General features: G+C 41.6%; 1 protein-coding gene across 1 annotated transcript in view; it reads right to left on the reverse strand.

Annotated features, from left to right (window-relative positions):
- Positions 1-23,498, reverse strand: part of grin3a (glutamate receptor, ionotropic, N-methyl-D-aspartate 3A) — a 158,597-nt gene that overhangs the window by 20,886 nt on the left and 114,213 nt on the right. The window contains exons 4-6 of the mRNA XM_067982280.1: positions 15,888-16,033; positions 11,469-11,584; positions 8,426-8,577 (exon numbers count right to left, since the gene is read on the reverse strand). Coding sequence (XP_067838381.1) covers positions 8,426-8,577; positions 11,469-11,584; positions 15,888-16,033 — 414 coding nt within the window. The remainder of the gene's footprint in view (positions 1-8,425; positions 8,578-11,468; positions 11,585-15,887; positions 16,034-23,498) is intronic.

A 23,498-nucleotide genomic window follows, 5' to 3' on the forward strand; every position in this document is an offset into this window, starting at 1 on the left:
AGATTACCTGGTCATTAAGGCACATAAAACTTGTGCTACTATTAGAAAAAAATGCAGTTGTCCAGTGTTCAAATTATTCATGATGATCCAAAACATGTATGGTTTACTAAACACTTTGATGTTAGCAAAGTTTTCTTGGTTGAATACCCGTTACTGCCACTATACATAAAAGTTTAAAGTCATTCAAATTGTTTTTTTACCCATATTTGCCACTTTTCATTTATCATACACTATTAATTTTAACTACCACTGGGCAAAATTATAATTTTTTTTGTTTTTAGGGTGTCAGCGCCCATGCTGATACACTGTGTAGGGGTAATTTTAACTTTTGGCGATACTGTAAGTGGACAGTATCGGATCGGCTGCCCCTTATACACCTCTCCCGGTTTAAACAGGCAGGGAGGATTACACACCTGTAATGGAGCCGTACAAAGCGAAAGAGACAGAAAAAATGAATCACAAATAGGACACAACAAGAATTAGACAGTGAAGGCAAGCCAGCAGACAATTGCAAGGAGACATATAATTTTTAAAAACGTGGTCTCCGAACGATGCCATGGGAGAATCATCTAGTACATAAAGGAAATCAATTGCTATTTTAAAGTAAAGTACTCGTAGCTCTTCACTTGGAATGTAAGTGTTTTGCCTCATGGTGGTCAAGGCAGGTACACTAGGTTTCGTGGCATATCAGTTATATTTTTCCTGGTTCCATAATAATACCGTGTCCACAGCCCCTTCCTTAGCAGTGCACCCATCTAAAGCCACCATCAATACCGCTCTGCAGTCAATCAGTAGATGTACCTCCCCAACGCAGGGTTGATCCAGTCGAATTTTTCGCCCTACAAGATGGAGTTCTCATCAGGACCCCCTCCGACTTTCTTTCCACTGCACTCACAGGGTTAAATGAATATAAATGGCGACCGAAAAGAGTTCAGCTAAAAATCTGATTTGAACCAACATGTTGGCGCCCTGCTAGCCTCTATAACTGTATTCATCTTCGCTGTGTTTGTGTGTTTTTTGGCTGTATTATTCAGTGCACGCAAAAGGTGGCAGCAGAGGGTCTCCTCACTGACTGCATCTGAACATTATTTCTAGTGCAATATTTTAATTGATGCAGAGATACAGTTGCAGGCCTCAAAGTCAAAGGGGGAAGAAAAATAGATGGTTCGTCCAGGTCAACATTTTTGCATTGTTGCCATAGAGACACTTGCATTTTGTGCTGGTACATAGAGGTGAAATTTCCTGTGTATTTGCACCCAGGGGCAGGTGTAATCGGGATGTAAAGCAAATACCCGACATAAAAGATCGAGGCAAATCGGGTACAAGTGTGCTACACGTGTAATTACACCCCTCTTTCGATCGCTGCATCCAAACGCATCTCGGCTCATTATAATGGTTTTGCTCCCAGGCTAAAGAGCTGTACATGGGAATTTCCTGTATTACGCTGGTTCAAAATGGGTGTAAAATTAAGCCCAGAATTCTAGGCGCAGCAGGAAACAAAGTAATTTTTCTGGTGTTCTATTGCGATTAAAAAAAAAATTATCCTCAGTGTCACCTGCACTGTATTTTCTGTTTCTTTGAATACATTTTTAAGGCGTAAGTATGAGTCACAGTAAAAATTGACATGCTTCTATGATTGCATGTTTTTAAACATGCTGGGCTAGAAATTGGGCCGTGTAGCGTCCGTTGTTTTCGCGCTACGCAGCCTCCAGAAGTGCCAAGATGGCGTCTTGGCTGCACATGTACGTTTCCAGCGTGACTTGCGCCGGACGCCATCTTGGTATAGGTATTAGCGCATGCGCAAATACCGAACGCCAGAAGCATGTAAAATAAGGAGAAAATAGATACAATCAGTGTGCAATGCTGATTTAAAGTGATATGTTCCAAAATGGTGTCTAACACTCAACTCAACACACTGTCTTAACCACGACCATCTGAACGTGTCTTAGAGTGCCTGGAGGACCCCCCACCAGCGCTATTTAAAGGGACCATGCAGAATTTACAGGTTAGTGGCTGGATTATTGGTTCTGGCTGCCGACACACTTGCAACTGTTTTTGGAGGTCTCGTATACTTGAATACTAGGACTAGGGGACATTTAGAGCCAGGACGTGCAGGAGTGAAGTTAGGAAACGCTGCTACACACAAAGGGTGGGAGAAGTTTGGAACGCTCTTCTGCAAATGGCAGCTGATGCTAGCTCAATTGTGAATTCTAAATCTGAGATTGACAGATTTCTGCGAACCAAGGGTATTAAGGGATATGGGGCTAAGGTGGGTAGATGGAGTTAGGTCATAGGTCCACCATGATCTCACTGAATGGCGGAACAGGCTTGAGGGGCTAAATGCCACTGTACTTGCTGCCTCCCTATATGCGCCACCTTCTCCTGCAAGAAAGCGGGGTGTATGGGTGATGTGCCTGTCGTGATTGAATAGATGTCAGTGTGTGTGACCTGTGAGTTGTGGGTGGGCGGCTTGCAACAGTAGTAATGTGTAATGGTGAGAGGAAGCATCTGGTTGGCAGAGTTGAATATTGTTGGAAAGAGTATGTTGGTATGTGGGTGATGGGGGGGTATAGTGCGTGGTACAGTTGGTAGGAGACGCCACTTGACAGTTGACCTCACCCACCTTGACCACTTGTGTCAAAGCATTGAACTTCTTCCTGTACTGCATCCATGTTCATGATGCTGCACACCTGGCATTGACTTCGTCCCCCGCTGCCTCGGTGCACTCTCGCAGGCCTGGTACCAACTCAGATCGGCAGTTTGGTGAGGTCTGGCATGCAGGTTGGAGGATGTGGGATTTAGCAATGCGCAACCATTATTCAATGTTTTAACATAACTCATCAGTTTGTAAACATAGGGGCGGGACTTGCATCTGTGTTTTATATGTGCAATATCTGATCTCCGTTCAGATTCCATGCAGGCAACAGACTGTTATTTTTAGCAAATAACAGGTATTGGCTACCTTTAAGAGACAGCCTACCTTTAAGAGATTGGGGCTCTCCCTGCTGGTGGAAAGTGCGAATTGCATTGAAATCTCATTCAACGCTGATTTTCAACACTGATTTCTAACGCAGCTCGAAGGTAAGTCCTCAGGCCTGACGAAAGTCTCGTCCTGCCTGTGTAGGGACCACTGGGCGTGGGTTAATAGCGGATCATGCTACTCGCGCCCAATAATAGGCCTTATGGAATTTTTTTCCCCCATTGTCCCTAAAGTGCATGAATGATATTTAGATAGCTTGAAACTTTAATTTTTATAGTTAAAGGAGGAATATATGGTATGAGTTTAGCGTATGCTAATGAGACTGCCAGGAAACTGCAATATAGATGAATGTGGCAGCTAATTTGTGCACAGCAAGATCCCACAAACACAATGAGATATTGACCAGTTAATCTGTTTTTTTCTGGTGTTGATCAAGGGAAGAAGTCTCCTGCTCTTCCTTAGATAGCATTTTGGGATAATTTCCATCTATCTGACCAGGTAGAGGGGGCCTCGATTTAACATCTCATCTGAAAGGTGGTTCCTCCAATGATACAGTACTCCCTCAGTGTCCCGCTGAAGTGTCCGCCTAGACTAGCACTCTCGCTTCTTGAGTCAGAAGGTTGTGGGTTGAAGTCCCATTCCAGAAGTTTGAGCACAAAATCTAGGCTAATACTCCCAGTGCAGTACTGAGGGAGTGTTGCACTGTCGGAGGTGCCATCTTTCAGATGAGACGTTAAACCGAGGCCCCGTCTGCCCTCTCAGGTAGATGTAAAAGATCTCATGGCATTATTTCGAAGAAGAGCAGGGGAGTTCTCCCCAGTGTCCTGGCCAATATTTATCTCTCAACCAACATCGCTAGAACAGATTGTCTGGTCATTATCACATTGCTGTTTGTGGGACCTTGCTGTGCGCAAATTGGCTGCCGTGTTTCCTACATTACAACGATGACTACACTTCAAAAGTACTTTGTCGGCTGTAAAAGTGCCCTTGGTACGTCCTCAGGTCGTAAAGGCGCATCTTTTTTTGTGTGTCAAAGTCCCTTAGTGGGGCTCGAACTCACGATCTCCTGAGCACAGATGAGAGTACAAATCTAAATTGATTATTCTAGAAGAGTTGCAGGACTATAAACTACTAGTTCAAATGACATCTGTAAACTACTTGAGCTTCTCTCTTACAGTTTATTATGCCGTTGTAATCCCCTCAATATGTTACGGCTTTGCACAGGTATCAATTATCCTATCATTTATTTTGAAACATGACTTTTATCACCACTCACATGGTATAAAAGGTCCGTGCCAGCATTGAGTGTGGAGTGGGAACGTGGCTATACCTGTAACAGCTTATGAAATATTTTGTAATCCTTTTATGTTTAATGCAGTATAGCTGAGTATTATTTTATGGCTTGTGATGGATAATGCCAAATTTTATTGGAAGGATAAACTAGTCATTGACTCCCACAGGCTAATGCACACTTTTTAGTCTGTTCTGATGTGAAGTCACTGAGCATTCCCAACCCTTGCTTTCCTTTGTTATAATCAGGTGTAAACAAACCCTTTTGAAGCCCTTGCAAAATAGCAGCGATGCTGAGAACACTCAGGGGTTGTGTGAAAATTCTCTTTCTTGAAGCGCAGTCAAGCTGCAAAACGGGGAATTTTTTTCACTTGCACTTCTGGAGCTATGGATTTTGCCACTCAGCTCAGATCTACTTAAGTGTTACACAGCCTACGGTTCAGGGGCATGAGAGCACACAGCGAGGACACCAGGAACACGAGGGCACACCAAACAGATTCCAGTGACACTCCTTGGTGTTGCTGAGCTCTCTCTGGGTCTCCTTCCTCTTGATGTTGCTCTAGGTAGCTCTCCCCTTAATGCTGAATCACAGTACACTTAAAAATGCTGGAAAATATACCCAAAAAGTGTCAAAAGTTCCTGAGGGAGGTATGGTCCCAGGCTCCCCAGGAAATGAAGTTAATACCATAAAAACTCACTTTCCCCCTTTAAAGGTTTTTAAATTCACCACTGCAAAAATGCAATGAATATCTTTCAAATTGTCAAACTTATCGAACAACTGGTCCAGTTTCCTGATATTACGTTTTGCAGCTCAGCAATTAAAATTAGTAATGGTAACATTAGCACATTAGAGTTGGCAACAAATCTGGCAAGGTTTTATGCAACTTTTCCAGTACTGATTTTCTTTCAGGATCAAATTTCTTGGGTTCACAACATGTCAACATCATTAATTTCAATAAAGCTTTTCCCCCATCTTAAGATCATAAAATCTGGCCCGGCAACATTGGGCTTCAAGGCAGTAGAACAGCTAAGCAGCCATTTTCATTCCCACTCAACTGGAAATCTCTCAAAGGTGCATTTGTGCACAATTCAGCCCAAGTTCCCGAGTTTCACTTTACTTTTTAGTACTCCCTCTATGAAGTAGGTTACCTTGTGCTTCACAACGATGAACTTTGTGCTTCCCTCAAATTTGCTTTACCTGCCATTTTGGGCTTCTGCCACTTGACCGAAATATCTAGGGAACGCTTAAATTTATCCCATGCATCATTGGCATGGAATTTTCCATTCTAAACACATGATTTACATTTGGGAAACTGCTGGGCAACACTACTCTGTGTTTCAGCAGTTTGCTTCGCTATGGAGTTGAAAACAGGCTAACCAAAGTAAAATGTAATGCAGTGCTTGTGACTATTTCATTCCGTGGCTCAGTGGTAGCACTCTTGCCTCTGAGTCAGAAGGTCATTGGTTCAAGTCCCACTCCAAATCTAGCCCCTCACTCCAAGTGCAGTACTGAGGGAGTGCTGCACTGTCTGAGGTGCTGTCTTTCGGATGAGAGGTCAAACCGAGGCCCCGTCTGCCCTCAGATGAAAAAAATCCCATGGCACTTTTGAAGAAGAGCAAGGGAGTTATTCCCGGTATCCTAGTCAATATTTATCCCTCAACCAACATTATTAAAACAGATTATCTGGTTATTATCACATTGCTGTTTGTTGGATCTTGCTGTGCACAAATTGGCTGCTGCGTTTCCTACATTACAACACTTCAAAAGTTCCTCATTGGCTGTAAAGTGCTTTGGGGTGTCCTGAGAGCATGAAAAGCACAATATAAATGCAAGTCTTTCTTTCATTCAAATTATTGCCCCTGCCCTGCAAGCAAGTCTGTAAAAGTATCTTCTTGGCCGTCCCTGTTTGTCACAGAACATTTTTATGCAAAAAAATTACATAAGCTGGTAAATAAAACTGGAATAAAATAAGAGATTTACTTATGCTACAGAGAATTTAAAGCTAACTGTGAATAAGATGCCACACATTTACTGCTAGGTCTATTTATATGTTGGGCAATGTGATTGCAATAGAAAGTTGCTGTTGATAAATTATAGCATCACAATTGAGGAATATATTATGTCGGCATATCTCCCTTGCAAAACATTTGTTGACTGGTTGGAAGTAATGATAACCTGTCTCTTTGTTCATCAGAACACCCCAACCCCCTTTGACCCCTTCCCTAAGTCCTAAGTGATAGTCACCTACCTTTGGAACTCACCACTGGGGAAAATTGGAAATCGACTGGTAGTCCTTTTTATTCTCTGCTGGCAAATGGAAAACACCCCCTTGCTACCATTGATAAAAAGATTGCACCCTATGCAATCTTTCAATTAACAGTTTTTATATTTTAACTCTTCCCTAATGACCCAAACAACATCTTAAACAATTTAAAGAGCAAATATCACCATCGGCATTCTTCTTTTTAATAAAAATATCAAACTGTAGCAATGATTTATGACTAACTTCAACTTCCTTTTGTGTTGCTGTTATTTTAAAAAAATATTTATGTTTAAATATTGAGTGCTAATATCAATAGCGTCAGCATCAACTGTATGTCTGTTTAGCTGCCTGCTACTTCTGTGCTTAGCAACTCCATCCAGCCCAAGTTGGGACCAAATGCTAGGTCTCAATAAACTTTTATCTGCGACAATCTTGCACTGTGATTCTAATTTATCCCAATAGTGTGACCCAGTAGCGTGTGATTGACAACTTACAGCACCTTATGATTTCAGTTTTTTGTCCCAGCAAAGACTTACATTAGAATTCATCAGATATACTTGCAATGAGCTTTGCAAGCTGAGCATTTCACAGCACTAAAGGCTTCCAACTCAGGGGGCACCGGTGTCAGGCACCATTGAGGCTTCATTGAGCTTAAAAGAGTTAATGCAGGTAACAACTCGTGGAGTTGTGGATGAGAAGGGAAGGAGATGAAAATGTTCCAAATCTCTATGATCGTTTCAGACCTTAAAACATATTTACTGCATGAGAATCATATAATTAGGCCAAACAACTTGGTGATGCCCAGAGTTCTAGAGGAATGGGAAGGATAGTGTTGTTAGCGCAGTGCTCTTTCACTTCTTATTCACAAGTCAAAAGGTTTCTACTTGCTGATAATTGTTGATGGTCAGGAGTGAATCCTGGTATACAGGTGTCGTTAACAACAACTGCCATTACTTCAGTAATTTTATTCAGTAAGACCAGGGGAATGAAATGCATTTCAAATTCCACTTCGGTCTTTGGAAAATGGAGATTTGTGTATAGCTGGGGCAATGTAGAGGGACCCACACGATCACTTGTGCTCTGGACTACTTGATGCTGTTACTATATACACAATTAAAATAAAATGTTTTATTTTCTTAGCTTATTTTTACAATCTTTAACAAACATAATATTGTACTAGAGATACCTAATAGAACGTACCACTTTCTTTACTGGCTATTGATTAAGCAATCAGCAATTCTCAACTTGTACATGATTAATGCAGCTCTATGTAGCATTAACATTACATAAGTAATAAGGTAACATTCAATTCAATTTACAAAGCTTATTATACTTTTTTGTTTAAAAGTCCTACAGTTCTTTGAACATAAATTAGATTTGGCTGCTTTTATTAATAGTTATTATTAAATGCAGTGCAGCAATGGGGAAAAAAGTTTTAAAAGAGGCTTACAAATGGTTCTACTGTAACAATAGTAACTGAATCCCAAAACATATACCATTAGCACAAATAAAAAGCTTATCAGGTGGTTGGGGAAGACCTGCAATGCGACCCATGATCCCATTCAGCAAGAGATCAGAGAAGGAAATACCAAAGAACTAGAGATTGTGGACTGAAGACACTAACAAACTAGTGACCTGCTTTGCAGTTCAGTCAGAAAGCTGGAAATGAACCCATTCCTGGCTAGGGATGAGTAGGGTTTTCCAACCTAGATACAATGTATGTGTGTGTAGTTATCTATACACATATTTTGTTCAATCCAATTCCGTCAATTCAAATAGATTTCAAGAGCGATTGTCACAGAAGTATTGACGGTGACACTCCCTCTTTAAATTTATTAGTAATGCCTATTGAATACCAAACACATTTCTTATTCTTGAAAAGATTTCTTACCTCTGTCACAGCAAAGCTTCTTTTGCCACATGGTACAACTTTATACCATTTATCATGCAGCACATCCATAAACCCATCGGACTTGTACTGGCTAATTAATTCAGAAATGTTTGAAGTCAATGGGGAATTCTGCAGGAGGCCAATTCCATACCCTAGAAATAGGAATTTTCAAAGAAAGCAGGAAAATCAGACTCAGCATGTTTTCTGACACTGCAAGTGAATTGGCCTAAAGTTATTGAAAAAGAAATCAGTTAGGACACTGAAGAAGATGGCAAAAGCTACCTCTGGTTATTCCAACAGATCAAAGAATTATAGACATCCCTGAGTAATTACAAGGCAGCAATTACATCAAGGCACTCCAATGCTTTTGTAAACCATGAGAGTAAAGCTTGAGCAGTTTCTAATTATTATCCTAAACCAGAGATGAGATAAAAGCCTACTTTTTTTATATAACAAACTGTGTAACTCATAAGGTAAGTTTTATTCCATTTTGGGCTTGTTTTTCTTTTTTTGCAAGAACAGAAGACGTCATGATGGACTTTGATGACCAATAAGCTATGTACAATTAATTAAAGCAAGTGTATGAAGAAACAATTACCATTTGCTTATTAGTTAATAATAATCAGTAAATATTATCGCTAAACAATTTTGCTATGTTAATATGAATGGAGGAACTGAAGGGGAGCAGTGGTGATAGTTCAGAGTGATGCTGAAAATAAGTCACAAGCTCAAATAACAAATTGGATTATTTTTGTATATCCTTTGCCTTGTGTTAAGGGAGTAAGGGGAATGATTTGGCAATGTCTGCCATTGTGCTTTGACCAAGCTGCAATGATTAAAATGATCTTTTCAAATACATCAATTTGCAAAGACCTCACTTATTCTTATTGCCAAATGCATACTTGTCGCATGTCATGTCTCTGAAACCACATCATTCGATCCACAAATGTTATAGTCATACTCAGGGCCTCTTGGCTAGGAAGGATAAACCAGCCAGAGTTCCTGCTTCCCTAATGCAATGATCTTGGACGTTGGGTGAGGATTAGGTTCTGCAGATGCCCTCTGGATGACACACTCCAGGATCAATCATGAAGAATGGTATTGGAGTGCCTCCAGCACCCTTGGAACACAACCTAAGCACGGGCCAATGTCCTGAGGACAGGAGGAGCGAAAAATATAGCATGAGCTGACACAATGTTGATAGCCTTTCAACATATTTGCACATCATTCCAAACACTTGTTAGCATACTGTTCCATGCATTGTTAGCATTTCTTCCCACTGCTCATTTATATAGTTCTAAGTAATCTACCTATACAACCATGTAAAATATTTTTGGCATGTCAACACGTCATGACCTGGAACTGAATAACATATAAGGGTGAACTTTATCATGTGATAATAGCATAGAAACATGCTAACATGGGGTTTGTATGATATTCATCTGGTTGCTATTTAAATGGAGCATTAAAATAGCAGCCTGAGGAATTTCATATGAACATGTTAACTTAAATATCATATACCTCAACTTTATTACAAAAGTAATTAAAGCTTCAGTTAATTTGTTTTCTGTGCTTTGCTCTGCTTTTTAAAAATCTTTATTAGTGTCCTAAGGTGGAATTAAACAACCTCATAATGGATAAAAAAACTGGCGACGTCTGTCACGAATTCCCTAGTTTAACATCTAAATCTCTAGATATTAAGATTAATAATGAAATCATTTGATATCACCTAACACTCAGCTGAATAATAGCTTCCAGATATAAATCATATAAAATCGGAGTCTCTACATTTTTATATATAAAATGAATCACATCCATGTGTACACTTAAAACCCAAATCATGATAATGTTGAAGCATTCCAGGTTGACATAATTATAAACTGGGATGTTTAGTCAGCTTTGTGTTAGTCTATTCCTTGGTGAATTATTTTGTAGCCTCATTGAGACCAAAACTGCTTAGGAGCAATTGAAAAAGGAATCCTACTTACATTAAAAAAGAGTATTTACAAATTTTTCAAGAGATAATCTGCAAGGACAATAACATGTATAACCAAGGTTTAGATTAATGTAGACCTGTGGAAACATAAGCCCGGACTTTAACTCCCGGAGGGAGCCGTGTGGGTGGAGGTGGAGGCGGAGGCTGAGGTGGACGGCAAACCGTCCCTCCCTCATGGGCTTCCTCTGCACGCATGCCGTCAGTTTCCTGCCCAAACCTGGCGGGAAGCACTAGCTGGCCAGTTGGCGGGAGCGGGATTTTGGAAGGCAGGAGACTACCGCTGGGGACCTGAAGGAACGATCCCTGGCAGTTGGGTAAGTGGTTGGTATGGGGCTGTCAGAAGAATATCGCAGTTGGGGGAGGGATCCCGGGGGCAGCGGAGGCCCAAGGTTTATTTGTGCGGCCTGGAGGAGCACTTCTGCTCGTCCTGGCCCCACAAGGAAACAAAAAAATTAAAATAACGTACCTGGCAGCTCGCTGATTCTATTATAGCGTGACTCCCCTGCCTGCCTGAGGTCCACCTGAATTGAAAGTCACTCCATAGAGTTGGTTGCTCCATAGGAGTTTCATTAAAGTTCAAACTGAACAGCTAGGAGACACAACTGAGGATCCATAGCGCTACCACTGGCAGGAGGATGTAATTACAGTGTGACAAGTTTACATATAAACAATTGCCATTATAAATGTGGACATAGGAATTTATCATGGAAAAAGCTGATACAAAAGTGCGATAAAAACATGACGACAAGTAAGGTTTTGCATGCAGATCTCAGATTTTCAATATATTACAGATACCCGCCATCAGTTGCGAAGGAGAAGATTGTTTACTTTTGTCCAGGAACTAATTAAAATTAATTAGGAATTAATTCATTGTCTTTGGGGAGATTTACAAATTCTTTTCAATTTTTTTCACTGGGGATGTGCACTCCTTCTGCCGACTCATTGCAAAAGTGTAACTTCTGACTCTTCTTGAGCAATACCACAGAAGATCTGCTAGTATACATTATAAAAATTAACTGACCGTATACAATGAAAGACAATGCATACCTTCTATCGCAAAAGGTTTCCCAACAGTTAGCAGCTTGCAGTCAGCATCTATTGAGACCTCGTAATCCAATAGTGCTTTGTCCATTATAAAGGCATCAAGTTTTTGAGGATCATTCCTAGGTTGAGAGGTCAAATCTTTAATCAGAAGTATAGAACTCATTCCAAATTTGCATCTACCATTCCAGTGCATGCATTCTTGAGGACAGTAGAATTCTACATAAATGACTAATTAGTGTCTATGTTTGCTATCCTTTTTGGAGGAATTCTGGTACATCCCAAATCAATCTGTGGTATGCATCAAAGAATTGAACTCATTGAATAAAACATTACTTAGCAGTAAGATATAATCAATCGATTTGGAATATGTGCAGACAGTTTTAGGGAGGCAATAATACTGATCCTTTGGCCCCATTTTATCACTTTCAGATTTCTTTCATGCACGGCATCTAGTTCCTGACACAATTATTCATCGGGTCTATAAATAAAGATTTTTTTCGCAAAATAAAGTGTCACCTTTTTGAGCAATATATTATTTACTTCTTTTGAAAAATAATTTATGAAAAGTCAACATGTTTCCTGTCAAATTAATTCGAAAACCATAGGTTGCAGCAAAAAAGCTGAAAAATGTGCAGCATAATGACACTTCCAACTGACGTTAAACTATAGAGTTAGAAAAACACTTCTCCTATCCATGTTTAATCAGATTTTCAGCCTGGTTCTGGTATGATTTTTCATCAAAAGTGGGAAATTATTTTATAATTAATATTTATATAAAGAATTTCAACTCAAAAAGCAGTTAGTGGTGATCCAAATTGCATCAGCCTTGGCTCAGTGGTAGGACTCTCGCCTCTGAGTCAGAAGGAGTGGGTTCAAGTCCCACTCCAGAGGTTTGGGCACAAAATCCAGGCTGACACTCCCAGTGCAATACTGAGGGACTGCTGCACTGTCCTGTGGATAAGAGACTAAACTGAGGCCCCGTCTGCCCTCTCAGGTGGATGTAAAAAATCCCATGGCACTATTTCGAAGAAGAGCAGGAGAGTTCTCCCCAGTGTCCTGGCCAATATTTATCCCTCAACCAACATCACAAAAAAAAAAGATTATCTGATAATTATCGCATTGCTGTTTGTGGGACCTTGCTGTGCGCAAATTGGCTGCTGTGTTTCCTACATTGCAACAGTGACTACACTTCAAAAATACTCCATTGGCTATAAGGATGTCCCAAGCTTGCAAAAGGTGCCAAATCAATGCAAGTCTTTTTTTCTTTTCACAATAGATGAACAACTTGAGAGCTGTAAATCATATTGTGATGTCTGACGCATAACCCATCATCTCAAAAGGCTATGAAACTGACAACCAAAATAATCTAATTTTTAAAATTGGTAGAGTATTTCTTTGTTTGTTGTACATTCTGATATTAATGTCACTTTATTGGCCAGCAGGTTAAAACAGCGAATCAACCATCTTTTAAAGGTTTAATGGCACCCCCTAATGAGTTATCAGGTGCATACACTGGAGTTGATTTTGGTGTGCAGCATAGATCGGACAAATAGAGGGCGGGTTGATGGCTCTACCAACCCAATGATGTTGGCGAAAGACCGGATCGATATTGGTGGTTGGGCCTCATATAAATAGAACAGGCAAGCCGCCAGTGCTAATCGTACTGCTTATAGGCAGCTCGCCATTTGAGAGGGCATTCATCATGGGGTTGCAGAAACACCTTAAAGGGGAGGGGTGGAAGCATCGGGGATCAAAGGAAGCTGCAGATTTCAACAACAACCTCCATTTATATAGCGCCTGTAATGTAGGAAAACATCCCAAGGCGCTTCACAGGAGCATTATCAAACACAATTTGACACCGAGCCACGTAAGGAGATATTAGGACAGGTGTCCAAACGCTTGGTCAAAGAGGTAGGTTTTAAGGAGTGTCTTAACGGAGGAGAGAGAAGTAGAGAGGTTTAGGGACGGAATTCCAAAGCTTAGGGCCTAGGCAGCTGAAGGCACGGCCGCCAATGGTGGAGCAATTAAAATCAGGGATGCGCAAGAGGCCAGAATTGGAAGAACGCAGAGGGATGTAGAGCTGGAGGAAGTTACAGGGATAGGTCACAGCAGCAAAGAAATGAACTTATCGACTCCTTTAAGGCTCAAAATTTTAAAGAGGCTGAAGAAAAAATGTGCACCAGACCTGCTTGCAGCTTTCCCTGTCTCTTTAAATGGCCACCTCCCAAACTGTACCACCAAGGTTTGTGGGTGGGTTGAGGAAACAGCGACAGCGCCACTGATTGCCACAAAAATGGTGTTGAGGGTCCTAACGACGTCCGTTGAACCCTATTTAGAAACATTTACAAGGTCCCTGCCTGTTTCCGGCCGAACATTGCAACGGGCACTGTTTCTCTTTCCTCCAATCTTCATCCCACTAGTGCCCCACCATGTGGTACTAAGTCTCAGGTCTGAACACTGGTCTGTACTGAGTTAACTGATCTCAGCCAGACCATGATGGGAGTGCTACAATTTATCTCCAAGTCTCAGGCTTTGTGGAGGGGTACCAAAAAAAAATAAAATCGGCCCTCGGTTCCATTTCTGATTGTCTTCTGACAATCTTTCCCATTTTTGGGGAAAGTGCCCATAACCACAGTTTTACCTTCAGCTGCACAATCCCACCAAAAGCAGGCGAGTGCTTCACAGTAATATGTTAATGGGGTTGGACATCAAAGCAATTTTCCATTAGTCACAGCAGAAATGCACTCTTTCTAAATTTCACCCAGGTTTGGTAGGTTGCTGTGTTTGATGTGAAAGTAATTCGAGTACATTAGGCTATTTTCGAAGTGGGGTTTTTCTTTGGGCTGTTTTTGAAGCATTTTTTTTGAAGGGGGGAACTGAGTTACTGGAAAGGTTTTGTGTCATGACTTTTCGCACTGCCATTTGTTTGCTCAGAAAGTTGGAGTATGGGTTTCCTGAATGGGAACCCTTCTATATTCATGTTCTCTAGAGGAAGAAAGGAAGCAACAGAGAGATGCCACGCAGGTTGGGTTAGATCAGAAGTTAACTCTGTCCACCTGCTCTAACCTACCCACCCACAAGCATAGGCAGACACACACCTACCTGGATTTATCTAAGAAACTCTTTGGTGGGTGGAATCTGATTCACAATGGAGACAGTGCAGGAGTTGTTCTGCATGTTGTAATCTGGCTTGCAGCTGAGCTGAACCACAGGCCCAGTACAGTGTAATCCTAAACGGTCTTACTGCACTTTGTTTTAAATTGTGTTCTACTGGAAAACTACTGAAAAGAGTCAGGGAAGAACAAAATGGAAGCATGTCCTTATATGGGTTAAACGGGCTACAGTGTCATTTATTGGCTAAGGGTGGATGATGTCATGGTCATGTGGATACCACATGGAGTTGGGGTAGATAAAGAACTGCGTTAAGGGGGAAGGGCAGAACAGGAGTAGACAGTTTTAAGACATGGGTGTGTGTTTGCCATCTTTTGTACTTACTGCCTTGTTACTGTGCGTAACTAGTTGTATTTGATCATTAAAATTATTGCTGCCATTGTATTGGCTGTCTTGTCTCAAACTGATCTACAACTGCCAGTAGCTCAAAAGTCACTTCAACTCTTACTTTTTTACCTGAGGTTTATTGTAGGCATGCTGCACTGTTGTCATCTGGGAAGGGCACTCTAGAATGCCAAAGAAGGCATTCCTTCCCACATGCAACATAATGTCCACTTCACCAGTCATGAAAAAAGGGGGTCAGGTACTGTGCTGCTCCTTCACTTGCACCCGAATTCCATATCATGCCTGCACATTGGTTTTACTTTCACTTCATATCTGCCTTCACTCCTCTTCCCCCTTCAGCCTTGGCAAATGGGTTGAAATGCTTTGTGAAAAGGCTGTGTGAATTTTTGCCCCCTTATGCAGCCACTTCATCTTTAAATCCACAGCACACTTCTAACCTCCCAGCTTGCCCAAATAGACTAAGCTCCCTGCACAGGCTAAAGCAATACTGAGAGCTACGACTGATTATGGAAATGAGGTGGCCCAGGACAATGGTGTGTAGCACACTGTATTTTCTGGCTAGATTAGCCACACTGACTCAACTTCGCTGGGAGTCCCAAAACATAAACCCAGCAACAAAATAAATTGTAATTAGGCAAAAAATTGTCACTCATAGCAGATTTGCAACTTAACTGAAGCATGTATGCTTGTAACGGGTTTAAAAAAGTAACTCAAGTGGAGAGACAGCAGGCAAACATAATACTCACTGAGCAGAGATTCACTGTACTGGTGATACAGAAAGCTTCATACAACAGAATAGGATCACTACTTAGCATGTCAGGAGAGAAACTGAGGCAGCATAACATCATTGCCTGGTATGAGGACATAAAGGAGTTTGATAATGTGCGAATAGGAAACAGTACTTACTTCAAGCATTGTACACCATCTGGTGTTGTTGGCACATTATACCTTCTCATGTATTCATTCATCTCTGGAAAACTCTTCTTCACATAATCCTCTGCACTGCTTTCTCGAACAGTCCCAAAACGGAAACCTTGTGATGGGTGATGAAGCTTGAAGATAAAATTAAACCAGGAGCACAATATAACATATTATAACATTTTTAAAATTCCCTCAAGACATTTCCAAGCAGAGTCTAAAAATGCTGCAAGTATCAAATGAAGGATCCGGAACTAATAGAAGATTATAATTTTTGGTTGGCTGTAGGGATTTCGATACCAAGCATGCAGTTTTTAACTCTGTATTGTAAATGCATGAAATAAGAACAAATTCTTAGAGGAAGCAAAGAACACTCTAGAAGGACAAATCATAGCTATCATATATTAAAATCAGTAGGTGGGACACTATATTCCATTTCAAAATGCATAGAAAACCCAAATGTGAACTGTTCTTTATGGCATTTCTCATTTTAAAAATGTCTACACTTGCCCGCAATACCAGTTATAACTGCAGAAGGAGCTGTGACAGGAATTTCCAAAATTAAGTACTCTAAAATTTCGATGTGGAGCTGAACCCATAGCTTCCCAATGTGAAGGCCGCTGACCCTGTCCTAAATTGCAGGGACAGGGCCATTAACACGATTTTTGGTGGCTGGATTGTGATCGTAAAGGCACAATCACCAATGCCCACCCTTCTTGAGACCCGGAATGTTGGAGCAATTTCCTGATACTCCAATGCAGCAGACGTGGCCTACGGAGGGCTTCACAAAGCAGCCCCAACTCTATGACTCCAAAGAAGGTGTCAGGCCATCCCTACCAGGTAATTTATTCCTAGCCACCGCCACCACCCCCCCCCCCCCCCCGCCCTGCACCAAAGGTCGATTATCTGTTTCCTTCAGCATTCTGGTGCCATTACTAGGCCAGTTAAGAGATGTACTGGGTGCAACTGTCAAGCCCAGGATCTTCCTCAGCCAGGCCTTCTTAGGAACATAGGAACCTGAGTAGGCCATTCAGCCCCTTGTGCCTGCACCACCATTTGATAAGATCATGGCTGATCTGTGATCTAACTCCATATGCCTTTGGCCCATATCCCTTAATACCTTTGGTTGCCAAAAAGCTATCTATCTCACATTTAAATTTAGCAATTGAGCTAGTATCAATTGCCGTTTGCGGAAGAGAGTTCGTTCCAAACTTCTACCACCCTTTGTGTGTGGAAATGTTTTCTAAACTCGCTCCTGAAAGGTCTGGCCCTAATTTTTAGACTGTGCCCCCGACTCCTAGAATCCCCAACCAGCGGAAATAATTTCTCTCTATCCACCCTATCTGTTCCCCTTAATATCTTATAAACTTCGATCAGATCACCCCTTAACCTTCGAAACTCTAGAGAATACAACCCCAATATGTGTAATCCCTCCTCGTAACTTAACCCTTGAAGTCCGGGTATCATTCTAGTAAACCTACGCTGCACTCCCTCCAAGGCCAATATGTCCTTCCGAAGGTGCGGTACCCAGAACTGCTCACAGTAATCCAGGTGCGGTCTAAGCAGGGTTTTGTGTAGCTGCAGCATAACTTCTGCCCCCTTGAACTCTAGTCCTCTAGATATAAAGGCCAGCATTCCATTAGCCTTATTGATTATTTTCTGCACCTGTTCATGACACTTCAATGATCTATGTACCTGAACCCCGAAGTCCCTTTGGACATCCACTGTTTTGAACTTTTTGCCATTTAGAAAGTACCCTGTTCTATCCTTTTACATTGAATTCCATTTGCCACAGTTTTGCCCATTCACCTAATCTATCAATATCTTGGTGTGGAGGGAGTGGCTAGCGGAACTTCCTCACCTCCTGTCCATGAGGTGGAATTCTGGTGGAATCAGGTTCTGCCCTATTTTCTGGCAGCAATGCCTGACATGTGCCCAGCCAAAGGGTGGAATTCCAGGCCCATTATCTCCAGTACAACTGGAAAGAATGCAGAGCCTTTACGGAAAGGAAGAAATCTTAGCCGCTACAACTTGGATAGAATTAAGGTCTGTACAGAAAATTAAAAATGGGTAAGCATAGCTGCGAAGGTGAAAAAAACATAAAAATAGTTTTTGAAAAATTGGGGACTATTTATTTTAATGAAAAATTAGGAAAATCTGAGTCTCTTTAGTGATTTGAAAATCATGACCTTAGCATTAATACATTAATAATCCACACAGTAATTTCTTCAGTGATATAATGAGAAAGGCACCACACTTTAGGAAGGATGTGAAGGCCTTAGAGAAGGTGCAGAAAAGGTTTACTAGAATGATTCTAGGAATGAGGGACTTCAGCTACGTGGATAGACTGGAGAAGCTGGGGTTGTTCTCCTCAGAGCAGAGAGGGTTGAAAGGAGATTTGATAGAAGTGTTCAAAATCATGAAGGGTTTAGATAAAGTAAACAAAGAGAAACTGTTCCCACTGGCAGAAGGGTCGAGAATCACAAATTTAAGGTGATTGGCAAAAGAACCAAAGGCGACATGAGGAAGAACTTTTTTACGCAGCGAGTAGTTATGATCTGGAATGTGCTGCCTGAAAGTGGTGGAAGTAGATTCAATCGTGGCTTTCAAAATGGAACTGGATGAATAATTGAAGGGAAAAAAATTTGCACGGCTACAGGAAAAGGAGGGGGGGAATGGGACTAATTGGATTGCTCTTACAAAGAGCCGGCACAGGCTCGAAGGGCCGAATGGCCTCCTTCCGTGCTGTAACCATTCCATGATTCTAAGTATAAGCTGTATATACAACAATGCATAAAATATGCAAGAAAATATGTAACTGACTGAATCCACAATGTTATGTTCCCAGTGGAGAAGCAGTACTCATAGTCTGAGTGGAGTTCCCTGCTAGGAGTGTAGGTACCATCAGTCTACTCTCAACCATCAGCAAAGTGATGGAAGGTGTCGTCGACAGTGCTATCAAACGGCACTTACTCACCAATAACCTGCTCACCGATGCTCAGTTTAGATTCCGCCAGGACCACTCGGCTCCAGACCTCATTACAGCCTTGGTCCAAACATGGATAAAAGAGCTGAATTCCAGAGGTGAGATGAGAGCATCTGCCCTTGACATCAAGGCAGCATTTGACCGAGTGTGGCACCACGGAGCCCTAGTAAAATTGAAGTCAATGGGAATCAGGGGGAAAACTCTCTAGTTGCTGAAGCCATACCTAGCACGGAGGAAGATGGTAGTGGTTGTTGGAGGCCAATCATCTCAGCCCCAGGACATTGCTGCAGGAGTTCCTCAGGGCAGTGTCCTAGGCCCAACCATCTTCAGCTGCTTCATCAATGACCTTCCCTCCATCATAAGGTCAGAAATGGGGATGTTCGCTGATGATTGCAGTGTTCAGTTCCATTTGTAACCCCTCATAAAATGAAGCAGTCCGCGCCAGCATGCAGCAAGACCTGGACAACATCCAGGCTTGGGCTGATAAGTGGCAAGTAACATTCGCGCCAGACAAGTGCCAGGCAATGACCATCTCCAACAAGAGAGAGTCTAACCACCTCCCCTTGACATTCAATGGTATTACCATCACCGAATCCCCCACCATCATCATCCTGGGGGTCACCATTGACCAGAAACTTAACTGGACCAGCCACATAAATACTGTGGCTACAAGAGCAGTCAGAGGTTGGGTATTCTGCGGCGAGTGACTCACCTTCTGACTCCCCAAAGCCTTTCCACCATCTACAAGGCACAAGTCAGGAGTGTGATGGAATACTCTCCACTTGCCTGGATGAGTGCAGCTCCAACAACACTCAAGAAGCTCAACACCATCCAGGACAAAGCAACCCGCTTGATTGGCACCCCATCCACCACCCGAAACATTCACTCCCTTCACCACCGGCGCACTGTGGCTGCAGTGTGTACCATCCACAGGATGCACTGCAGCAACTCGCCAAGGCTTCTTCGACAGCACGTCCCAAACCCGCGACCTCTATCACCTATAAGGACAAGGGCAGCAGGCACATGGGAACAACAACACCTGCACGTTCCCCTCCAAGTCACACACCGTCCCAACTTGGAAATATATTGCTGTTCCTTCATCGTTGCTGGGTCAAAATCCTGGAACTGCATTCCTAACAGCACTGTGGGAGAACCTTCACCCCACGGACTGCAGCGGTTCAAGAAGGCGGCTCACCACCACCTTCTCAAGGGCAATTAGGGATGGGCAATAAATGCCGGCCTCGCCAGCGACGCCCACATTCCATGAATGAATAAAAAAGGTACACGGAAGTAGGCCTATGCAGTCTATGATCAAACATCTCATCATAAGCATGTAGATACACTCTATAGAAATATTCTGATAGCATGAAGAAAGAAAGAACTTGCATTTATATAGCCCCTTTCCGGAGAATGGGACTAATTGGATAGCTCTTTCAAAGAGCCGGCGCAGGCACAATGGGCCAAATGGCCTCCATCGGTGTTGTATCATTCTATGATTCTATGATCCCAAAGCGCTTCACAGTATAGTCATCAAATTATATGCACAATCTTTTGGCATTAACCCATCACCTTCTAACTCACAGGTAAGAGTGTTACTGCTGAGCCAAGGCTAACAATGCTGCAAGTAGGAAAATTGGATTCCTCAGAGAGGAATATCTCAATTCAGTGTAAATGCACTCTAGCTCAAATTAAAAGCTTTTGTATCTTAGTATCCCACAGTCCTTATGTTCTAAATATGAGTTAATCATTTTTCAAAAGCAAAATACTGCAGATGCTGGAAATCTGAAATAAAAACAGAAAATGCTGGAGAAGCTCAGCAAGTCAGGCAGCATCTGTGGAGAAAGAAACAGAGTTAACGTTTCAGGTCGAAGACCTTTCTGTTTATATAATAATTTTTCAAGTTGGTTATCAGAATTCAGAGCAAGACACAAAGGAAAGCACTTAGAATTCAAATCATGGCAGTACTAATGCTTCCAGTTTTGGATGCAGAACTAAGAAGGATGACAATCACACATGTGCCACACACTGACGTCGTTTCACATTTGAAACCCAAAATGGTGGATCTCCTATGGAGCAGTGACAATGGCAGTTAAGACTATTAAATGCTTTTTTTACTTACTTTTTGTCAGTTTTTTGACCATTAACAGATTTAGATTTACAGGCACTCAGCATCAGCATTAAGCACTCCATGTTAGAGGGAAACAAAATGTCCAAAGTTGGATGAAGAATAAATGTTAATCAGTGCCAAATCTCAGAAGAGCCCCTACTGCATCAGTCTGACATTTTTCCATTTCCTATGCCAACCCTCCTGTGGTGTCTCTAGTGAGATTTGCATTTTAGCACTGTAGACCCATACCGATTAGGAACTGCGTTAGAATTGCTCAAGCTCATTTCATATTGGACTCACGCCTAACAGGGCGGTTTCATCCCATCAGCCTCAGCTCAATTGGATTTTAACTCAGATTCCGAGGTAAAAGGTCGGTGTCTAACCTTCTGCGTCGTTTTTTTTGCATCTTAATTAACTGCCAACAAAACATTAAATATCTTAACCAGAGCACTTGACCTTTCGTCACATGGGGGATGTAATTTCTACTGGAGCTAACAGACACAAAGTGAAACACAGTACTTCATTAAATCATATATGTAGCTTATTTTAGTTAAATCAATGATTAAAAAGGAAAGACAGGAAGGTTTGGAGAGTTCAGAGAGTTTCAGTATCTTATACAGTGATCTTTAGAGAAAAGAAAACTCCTTGGGTGGTGCTGAATTCCAAATCACATATATTTTCCTAAATTATTGTTTGATTGCTACACAGGTGATTCATCTCCATCTCCAAACCATGAATGCTGCCTCTGAGGAACACGCTTTCATCATATCTTAGCAAGAAGACAAGGAAGAAGAAGAAGACAAGATAGAGGATGGATGAATGCTCAAAGGGATGTCACCCAATGTCTGAGGGACAAAATACAGCTGACAAAAGAGAAACCCAGAGAACGATCCCTCCTCTACAAGTTGCAACTGGGACTTATTGTAAAAGGAAGAACTTATCCTTGTTTGATTTAGAATGAGTGTCTATTTGCCCATATGGATCAAGAGTTGCTCTCTTTAAGCTCCAACCCCCTTGAGTTAGGGAGTGCCTCAGTGACTCAGGACACAAAAAAACAATTTTGATTTTGTGAGAATTGGTTTCAACCCACTGCATGGGTACATTTCATCTTTGTATCATAATGTGCAAGTTGTCTGGATAGTTAGCCAAGCAAGTTAGAAACACAGGAATGTGCAGACCAGAAAAGACTATTTTGGCCTATCTCTGGCTCAAAAATTATCAAAAGAGAATACACAGTTCACTAACTATATCCCTCAAATAATTTTCTTGCTGAATGCCTGTCCAACTTCCTCTTAAAATTACTGATGTTATCAGCCTCTCCAGGCATTTCATTCCAAATATTCACCACTTTCTGCGTAAACTAGTTAAACTGTATCAAATGCCTTGCTGAAGTCCAGTTAAATAATGTCTTGTCCGTGGAGTTACCTTTATCCGTAAGTTTTGATGCCTCCTCAAACAGGTTTGTCAAGCATAATCTCCCCAGCCCAAATAAGGTCATGCTAACTTGCTCTGATTACTTCATACTTCTCCATGTATTTCACAATACCCTTCTTCAGGATTGCCCCTTATATTTTACTCATGACAAATGTCAGGCACACTGGCCTGTACTTTCCTGGACAGGCCTTTTGCACTTTTTAAAAAAAAGATGTAATGTTCCTTTCTCTCCAGTTCTTTGGTACAACTCCTGATTCTAATGATTCCACAAAGGCTCCCCCACAATGTGACCAATTATCTGGGCCATTTCCTTAAGTACCCTTGTGTGTAGGCCATACAGCCTTACCCCCTTTTAGTGTCTTCAATCTTTGTCACTTCCTTATCAGTAATTATCATTGTCCTTAAAATTCCCTCCTCATTTCCCAGAAAAATCAACCCTCACTCACAGTCAGCGGTTTCTTCCGTCAACACACTACAAAGAATTTGTTTAGGATATCTGCCATGTCCCAATTGCCCAAACCATATCCCCACCTGTGTCTTTCAAAAGCCCTACTATTTCTCTGTTTATTCTAGATATATTTACAGAAGCCTTTTATATAGTTTTATGTTCCCTGCAGTCATAATCTCATAATTTATTTTTGCCAGTCTAACCAGTTTTTAACAGTCTTTACCTTATTCTTTATACCACTGAATCTGAGGAACTATATTTGAGGAACATTCTTGTTTTGCCTATGTTTCTTGTATTACCTGCTTTATTTACCCTTGTTCATATTTTTTTTAACCCAGTGGAATAAACTGATAGTGATTCTTGCATTTTGCATTTAAAAATATACCACTTCTCCTCCAAGTTTTGTTTCTCTAACAATCTATTCCAGTCCATCCCCATTAACGGATTCCTCAATTCCCCAAAGTCCGCCTTCCTTAAACTAGGCGTTTTTGTTGTACTCTTCTATCCCATGGTAAATCTGAGGCCAAACACAATGATGTTGAGTTTTGCTCTCCCTCATTAGTCAAGTACGCTAGTGCACCATCTACATCTTCCTCCGTGCAGCTCAGAATTCACTCGTACTCA

This window comes from Heptranchias perlo, chromosome 4 (genome assembly GCF_035084215.1).
Source record: "Heptranchias perlo isolate sHepPer1 chromosome 4, sHepPer1.hap1, whole genome shotgun sequence".
Classification (NCBI taxonomy): Eukaryota; Metazoa; Chordata; class Chondrichthyes; order Hexanchiformes; family Hexanchidae; genus Heptranchias; species Heptranchias perlo.